At 46.8% G+C, this 9,130-nt stretch overlaps 1 protein-coding gene across 1 annotated transcript in view; it reads right to left on the minus strand.

Moving 5' to 3' along the window:
• Positions 1-9,109, minus strand: part of ADCY9 (adenylate cyclase 9) — a 113,198-nt gene extending 104,089 nt beyond the window's left edge. The window contains exon 1 of the mRNA XM_010840395.1: positions 7,211-9,109. Coding sequence (XP_010838697.1) covers positions 7,211-8,903 — 1,693 coding nt within the window. The 5' untranslated portion in view covers positions 8,904-9,109. The remainder of the gene's footprint in view (positions 1-7,210) is intronic.
• Between the last annotated feature and the right edge of the window lie 21 nt (positions 9,110-9,130).

A 9,130-nucleotide genomic window follows, 5' to 3' on the forward strand; every position in this document is an offset into this window, starting at 1 on the left:
ATGCACCGCCCGCTACACTACTCCGCCAAAGAGGGAGCTCGGCAAAAACAAATCAAAAACAAAGCTGACGTTCTTTATCCTGACCTATAAACACCAGCAGCAGGGACTTGGCAGAGTCACAAAGGATTTTTTTTTTTTTTGAGAAAAAGGAAATGCATGAACTGAAGTCACTTGCTACTTCCACAATAAATGTCACACGTCCATCCTAATTCCAACATGAACTCTACCATCTACATGAGAATGTGTCCGGGAAGTAGGTACAAACTCTCGCTCTTCCTTTTTTACCACTCAGGGAAGCAGTTCTCAGGGCAGTGTGCAGACCCCCCAGTGGTCCCTAAGACTTCTGCAGGGCATCTGTGAGGCCAAAACTATTTTCATACTAAGACATGATTTGCCTTTCTCAGTGCTGACATTGGGCTTCCCAAACAGTGCTAGTGGTAAAAAACACCCCTGCCAATACAGGAAACACAAGAGACACAGCTTCGACCCCTGGGTAGGGAAGATCTCTGGATGGAGAAGGGTGTGGCAACCCACTCCAGCATTCTTGCCTGGAGAATTCCATGGACAGAGGAGCCTGACGGGCTTCACTCCATAGGGTCGCAAAGAGTCAGACACAATTGAGTGACTCAGCACACACGCATATGTTGATATTGGCCTTGATGATACAAAAGCAAACGTGATGATACAGAGCCGACATTCTTCATCCTGACCCCTAACGAGAGTGCCGGTGCCTGACCATGAATCTGGGCAGTAGCACCAAACTCTGCTGGTCATTAACCAGCTCTGTCGCACCACACACTTGCAGAAGGAAAAAACAGTCATTTGCACTTAAGAATGTCCCCTGATAATGCAGTAAAATCGAATAAATGTGTTAAATGTTGAGTGTGTTCTGCGGGATGAGGTTGGAATGCACCTACAACTCTGCCCTAAGAACCAAAGTGACCGGTTGTCCCCAAAAGCGTCTATTCTCCTGTTTGGGCTGCTTTTTTGATAGAACATCGTTTATACTTGATGCACAGACAGACTCTGGTCATTCACTTGAGTATCTGGAAGACTGTTCCTAAGAAATTAACGAAATGAGTCTGTCCCTTCAACGAAAACAACTAAGAGTATTTGTTGCCAAGGATAAAACTCAAACCTTTAAGGGAAAACCAGAATTTTGGAATGCTTTTATCCTCCACTGTGAAGCTGACATCGTCCTAATATTTAAAGATGTTATGCCGACATTTGGAAGATCTGCATAACTCAAGAAACCGTAATTTTCTAAATGACCAATGCATGATGTTACAAAGGCACACTTGGGTAAAAAGTTCGTTCAAAAATCCAACAGGGTTTTGACAGCAGACAAAAAACTGATTAGATATTGTAACTAACCCTCAATAAACTACCACTTCAAAAAAAATAAAAAATAAAATAAACTACCACTTCTTGGGTGTTTGTGTAGTACCAAAGAAAAATATCCACAACTATTTAAATGGCTATTAAAATGCTCCTCCACTTTCTAACTATATATCTCTGTAAAGTCAGATTTTCCACACATTCTTCAACATACTGCAACAGACAATGCCAAAGCAGTTAAGAAAATCCAGCTGACAGGCTTAAAAATGGCTCATATGGTAAATTTTTGTTATGTTGTATGTAATGACCATATTCTCACAATATCAAAATCTAAACAGAAATACCAATACTGAAATCACCAATCAGCAGAGAGATGAAAATTTAGGCCCATGTGCATACACCATAGAAAATTCACTGTGTTCTTCTTTTTAAGATTATTATTCCACAGCAAAGTCCACAGGAGACACTGACCGGTATAGGTAGAAACACAATTATTTGAAGGCTGGTTAGTGGACAAGAACCCTGAAATTTCTTTACCTATTCTATTTGCTTCTTTTCAATTTTTTCCTTTCTTAGTTATCCTGCCTGAAAAGATTACTCTCCTCCCTTCATTCCACCTGCAATTCAGTGAACCATATCCTTAACTTTCTTTGCCAGAGGCTAATTTACTCAAAAGCTGGTCCTCAGGATCAACAGCTGTGTGCTCCTTCTGGAAGCCATACAATTTGGTCTGAAGGAGTCTGAATAAACTGTCCTCAGGGGCTGCTTGAGCACCAACTCCACAGCTGTTCGCCGTCTCTGATCCCAGATGTCAAGTCCGATTTTCTGCTTCATCTTCTCTCTGCCTCCTTGCTACTCCAGAGGCTGTTGGCTATGTGCATGCGAGTCCGCTCAAGGATGCAGGCGAGCATGGAGTTTCTGTTCAGCAGGACTTAAGAGGGGACACCAAGAGGTCAGCCATGGGCAAGCTCTACAGTAGCAAGTCGTTGTTGTTCAGTCACTAAGTTGTGTCCAACTCTCTGTGACCCCATGGACTACACCAGACTTCCCTGCCCTTAACTATCTCCTGGAGTTTGCTCAATCTCATGTCCATTGAGTCAGTGCGGCCATCCAACCATCCCATCCTCTGTCACCCCCTTCTCCCGCCCTCAATCTTTCCCTGCATCAGGGTCTTCTTCAATGAGTGGCAAGGGGTTACGGGTTAGGCTGGGGACAAGCTATCAAGTGAATCCAGGGGTACAAGCAAACTGCACCCCGAACTAGTACATAGCCAGGGATCCTAGCTGTAGCTGGCAGGGAACCAGGAGCCCAGACTCCCAGTTTGGGACAGCTGCTGGCAGAGGCTGAAGTGCTGCGTGTCTCTGCCCACTGTCAGACTGAGGAAAGACCCCAAACAGGGTCTAGACAGGAACTCTCCCAAGTGACACCAGCACACGGTGAAGGAGTCAGTCACCGAAACGGCCAGTGGGTGACCATCTCTCCCATGCACATTAACAGATCTTTCCCCGAGCTGCTCCACAAGTCCAAAGCTTGGTTTGGAGGGAAAGTCTTATTTTGTTTAGCTTATAACAATGCAATATTGTTGGTATTCCCTCTACAAATACACAACTGTTAGTGTAGATTTAGGGTGACTGAGCACCTTTATCTTCCTAGATCAATAGCTAAGGCGGGAAAATAAGATGTCTGTAGGTATTTTCTGAGTTTCACTTCCTTTGTGACTCTGCCTATGAGAGGAAAAACTGTTAACAACTGACAATATTCCTCTTTTTCGCTTGTGGCCCAAGACGGAACACAACAGCCAGTATCCTCCTGGGCCCAATGGAGTGGAAGGACACTTCTTCCCATCACTCAAATCAGACTATTTCTTCCTAATCTTTAATAATAATTGCCCCTCACTTCCTGGATCATTTTCAAATCCTAGTCTTCTGCTGAAAATTCTTTCAACCTTCTCTCTCAGTAACTGGCCACCCTCTCTAAAATTTCACACACACACACAAACACACACACTCTCCATAGTCTCCTTCCTGCTGTATGTCTTCTCCTTAGAACTGAACACAAAACAAACTTTTACAAAGAAGAAATTTTTGTGTTCTGTTCACTGCTGTATCCACAGCACCTAGAAATGTGCCCCAGACAAAATGCTGAATGAATGAATGGACAAGCCAGGGCTTCCTGGCGTATTTCATATTCTACAACTTGATCCTGCATTTTCCATTTACACCACAGATTTTTTCAAAGGCCTCTCACCCATTCCTGATGCCAAACGATACCCACATCAATTCCAGAAACCTGAAAAGCCTCTCAAACAATCAAGCCCCATGCCTGTCCCCGTCCTCTGTTTAAATGTGGCTGTGGTCCAATCCAGTTGATCTGACTGCTGCTCATATCGGTCGCCTCATCTCCACTGCCATTCTTGTTACCTTGGTCCAGGCCACCAAGGATTTACTGCGACGGCTCACTAATCTCCAACCCACACTCCCTAGAACTGAAAGGGTAAACTTTCTAAAACTGCAAGTTAGAGCACCTAAGCTTCCTGCCTAAAGCCCATCATGGCCCCCCATTACCTACAGGACTGAACCCAAACTCCTTCCCAGGTAATCACAGCTTCCCTTGTCCTGATGAACTACTTAAACTGCCCAGTCTGCCAAGAAATGTAACCCCAAGCCTTTGCCCAGGCTTCCCTGATAGCTCAGATGGTAAAAGCATCTGCCTGCACTGTGGTAGACCTGGGTTCGATCCCTGGGTTGGGAAGATCCCTGGAGGAGGGCATGGGAACCCACTCCGGTATTCTTGCCTGGAGAATCCCTATAGACAGAGGAGCCTGGCGGGCTGCAGTCCATGGGGTCGCAAAGAGTCGGACACGACTGAGCAACTAAGCACAGCACAACAAGCCTTTGCCCACGCTTTCCCCACTGCACTGAATGTTCTTTTATCCCCTAGAGAGCCACTGCTTGACCTGAAGACCCACCCCGGGCGCGTGCACTTCTCTATCGCATTCCCAACTCTGTGGACTCGAAGAACTTTTACAATCTGCAAGCTCACCCAGCTCAGGAACCATCACAACTCCACCTGTGTGTCCACAGGGCCAGGTGCCATGAGAGAACAATAAAGACGTTCGAGGGGTGAGTGACAGTGCAGAAATAACGACAGTCCACTTTCCACAAAGCCCATTCAGACAAACTACCTCCCACACTGCCAGGCTAGCACTAGAACCCCCAGTTTATTCCAGGGATCTTCATTTCTACAGAGTCCTCGACTGGGTATTTCTAGCCCCAATATCAGAAAAGGGGATGAGAAGAAAAGCTATGCATTCAGCATTGCATAGAGAAAAATCCCTGCCACAAACCCAAAGATGGGCTAAAAGGAATCTTATGTATATAACCTTAACTCCTTTTGTGGAAAGGGTCTTCTACAAACTATGCTAACATCTCAGCTAAGTAGATTTGTACAGCGTCAGGAGAAGTGAACTGTGCAGTTTAAAAAAAAAAAAAAAGAGGATCAGGAAGTTGTGTAGACATTCTCTATTACTGGGGTCCTGTCCAGAGGGTTTCAAAATGAGCTGAATAAAGCAAAAATCATGGTCTCAGGAAAACTGTTAAAGAAGAGAATATTATATTTTAAAAAATCACCAGTTTGGCTAAGGCTTCTATCTTTCCCCATCCTCCATCTAGTGCTAAAATCTTCCCTTATAAATACACAGTGCACACAAATTTAAAGGAGAAATTAATTTACCAAATTTACACTATATGGGTTTTTTAAAATTCACTCTAGCTTTTTTTTGGGGGGTGGGGGGTGTCAGTGTCTTTGAGACCTTTGATCTGTAAGTTAAAAATAAAATTACACATAAACAAAAATGGGTACTGCCAACGAGTCAAAGACCTGGCAATTTCCAGACATAGTGATTACATCTGTCTTTATTTTTGAAATTCAAGTAATACACTACTCAGAGCACCACTTACAAAATTGCTATCATCGTCACACTTAATCTAACATAGCACAGTGCTGCTCCATTCTCTGGAATCTGTCCCACAGTCCCTGAGGATGGAGCCGGGGACACTCAGATCCTAAAGGTATAAAAATGTCGAGCAAGGGTTGCATCTGTACCCCACTCCACGGGCATCTCCAAACTCCAGAGCAGGGGCCACCGTCCTACAGATGAAGACACTTGTCACAGTAGAATCTCAAGGCAACTGTCAACTGCAGTTTCTGACCTCATCAGTGTAGCACTGCAAGCTCTCTGCTAGTGTTAAGTCCGACTCTGTGTCTGATTCTGTGCAACCCTATGGACTGTAGCCCACCAGGCTCCTCTGTCAAGAATACTGGAGTGGGTTGCCATGCCCTCCTCCAGGGGATCTTCCCCACCCAGGGATTGAACCTGTGTCTCTGGTGTCTCCTGCATTGGCAGGAGGGCTCTTTACCTCTAACGCCACCTGGGAAGCCCCCTTCCCTGGTCTGCAGCACTGCTAACAATGCTGTGCAAAACTAACACAAAGGACAGGCAGAGAGAAATTTGAGGACAAAAGGAGAGAAAGTATTTAACAGAAAGCAGACACAAAGCTCTCTAGGCAGAGAGAATTATCAGGTGAAAATATTCTTCTCTTCTACCCACAAATTCCTCAACTGTTAGCAAAATTAACAGAACAAAGAAAGATCAGGATAAGGATAAAGTACCCTCACCAGATAACAAATAAGTAAATGATAGGGAGAACAAAGGAAATATTAACTGAGCACACAGGCGGTGTGACGATCCATCCAGGCCCTCAAACTCAACCACTTACAAGCGCAGATTTACACCATTACTTCTCTCTCTGATTTAAGATGTTACTTCTCCTTCTGAGTACTCCCTTTCCAGGGGCTTTTCATCATGTAATTATACAATGTGGGGTACCACAAAACACAATACAGTTTTACAAATGTTGGCTTTTAAAGATCAATGGTATTGTCTCTACATACTTCCAGAATAGATGTTCCCTTTAACCTGAAGACCTTAGTAAAACAGAAGGATTTCTTTTCTTAAAGGAGGGGAGGATGTTATTTAGAATTCTTACTTTTGATCCCAGGTACTTATAAGTAATCACTTCCCAGACCTCAAAGATTTTTGCCCTAAGTGAAAAAAAGAAAATTAAAAGAAGCAACTTGGTGAAAAAACAAGAATAGCAGTAAGGAACTTAAGACAGGGAAAATCTGAGGAGCTTGGGGAGGAGGTCTAAAGACTGCTCTGGGTACATGTCCCACTTTCAAATCACCTGGTGATTTGAGAAGTTCAACATTCTAAAATGCTGCTGTCCGTAAGGTAAGACAAATACCATGATTAGAAACCATAATGAAATATATGAAAATTGAAAGCTGAAAATGCAAACATTTAAAAAAGAGACCCGGGCAAAAGGCAGTGTGCACTTGGGGGTACATAATTTCATCTAATTCTCAAGGGTCCTACAGGGCTTAGCCGACTTCTTTATTCCAGCAAAGTGAGGCCTAGAGAGGAGAAAGGCATAGAAAAATGTTTTGATGGGGCTTAAGGGCAACCTAATGGATCACAAAGGCAATTTCTTATGGTGCTTCGAAGTTCTGACCACTGAAGGGCTCGGATCCCCTCACACTCATTGGACCTGCCCCAGCATCTCAGAGACATTAACAGCCGGCTGGCAGGCAACACATTTTCAAAGTTCTCCTTCCTTCTAAAGGTGTCATCTAGGTCAACACTGTCACAGTGAACAGACCTGTGATATCTGACTCACTGGGGGAAAAGTCCCACTGGCCCTGGGAGACAACTGATCTGCCTCCAGATACTGATACTGGAAAGAGATTGTTTTGTTTTTCCAACACAAATGGGATAGGGGAGGGAGATGATGAGGCAAAGAAATGCACATACCTTTCAACTGGTCAGCAACAACACTCTGGCCAAGGCGTTCAGTAACTTTCCCATCCTCCATTTCGTACCGGTCATCTAGGTATTTTGCGGTGGCCTCGGAAATGTGAACCTTGCCAGCCACTCCCAGCTGCTCCATGAGATTGGCCAAGTTCACATCATTGGACCACACATCAAATTTAAACCTCCTCATGCCCAAGATGCCACACAGGACGGTCCCTGTGTGAACCCCAACGCGCATATTCACCATCTCTTTCTTCTCTTGGCAGAACTGCTCAATGGCTCTTATCATGCCCAACCCCATCTCGATGCAGCAGTAGGCATGGTCGGCCCTTGGCTCAGGACACCCAGCCACACAATAGTAGCAGTCTCCCAAGGTGCTGATTTTCTCACATTTGGTCTCCTCACACAACCGGTCAAAGCGGCCGAACAGATCGTTGAGGAGACCCACCAGGGCGTGGGCAGACTTATTGGCACTCATCTTGGTGAAGCCCACGATATCTGCAAATAAAATACTGACTTCTTCGATCTGCTGCATCTTAAACGGGCGGAAGGCGATAGGGGCTTTCTGGATGGAAGACTTCTTCTTCCTGTTCTTGGGGCTGGAGGTGGCGTGCCTTTTGACAGAATTCTCGCTCTCCTCATCCCCCTGTTTCATCAAGTCATCAGCTATGATTCTTGGCATCACAGAATGAATCATCCTCTCTTTCAGGGCCTTTTCCACTTCCAGATCCTTTCCGTGCATAATAGACTGGCCCACCTTGAGGAAGGTGCTCCTGGATCTCACCTGGGACATGATGAACAGGTGGATCCCGATGGCGTGGATGCAGAGGTGGAGCAGGGCCCGGCTCAGCAGCTCCCAGTGCAGGGCCTCCGCTCCAGGTGAGGCAAAGCAGGCTTCATCTTGGAAGTGGTAGCCAAAGGTCTCAAAAAGAACAGAATAGGCCACTCCCAAAATCAAGCTCAAGTACAAAGGTAAGTGCATGACGGTGTAGAGCAAAAAGAGCACTTCGATGCACATGGAAAAGCTCCCCACTTGAGATAAGCAAGTGTCTGTGGGCCTGGCAGCCCGAGTATGATTGAAGTTGTCAACTCGTCCTGAGAGGGGCGTCAAAACCTGAAACTGGGCAGCCAGGGTCAGGGCGAATACCAGGAGGGTGAGAACCAGCGAAGTCCACACGTAATGGCGGGCGTACAACTTGGTGAAGGTAAACAGAAAAAAGCCCACACACACCACGAGGAAGCACAGAGCAGGGGCTACCATGACAATCAGTTTCGATTTCATGTGGACCCCAAAATAGATGCTCCAGAGAAGGCAGGCGAAGCCGATGTAGAAGAGCGCATACCGGAAGCGGCGCTGGGTCTGCGGGAAGCAACGCTCCATGCAAGCCTCCTCCAGGTTCACAGAGTCAAACTTGGGGTCCCACCACCGGCTGGAGGCCCGTTCGAACAGCTGGGGCAGCTTCTTCCTCCTGCGCAGGCGGCCTCCCGCGCCCATTCTTCGGGGGACCCCTCCGGAGTCCCCGGAGCTGCTGCAGCTGGAGGAGATGCTGTACTTGCAGTGCTTCGGGTGGCTGTTGGAGGACGGCTGCTTGGGGTTGATCCTGACCCGCACGCTGTTGCTGTCTCCGCTGGAGTCACAGCTCACCTCGGTGCTGTGGTGCTGCAGCAGCTGCTGGTGGGGCGGGGAAGCCATGTTGCCGAGCTCGGAACACTGCCGGCCGGGGTCACCGGGACCTGTCGGCGAGACAGCCAGAGTCAGTCCGGGGTCTGTTCCTGCAGGAACGCGCACCTGAAGGCCACCAGCCCTACCGGCTTCTTCAGCGGGGGCCCCGGCGGTCTACTGGGAAAGCCACCGTCTGCTCACGACGACTGGGGAATGTCTGAGTGCTGCTCCACCGTCCCTCCCTCGAGGCCGACCGC

Source organism: Bison bison, unplaced genomic scaffold, assembly GCF_000754665.1.
Source record: "Bison bison bison isolate TAMUID 2011002044 unplaced genomic scaffold, Bison_UMD1.0 scf7180017864144, whole genome shotgun sequence".
Taxonomy (NCBI): domain Eukaryota; kingdom Metazoa; phylum Chordata; class Mammalia; order Artiodactyla; family Bovidae; genus Bison; species Bison bison.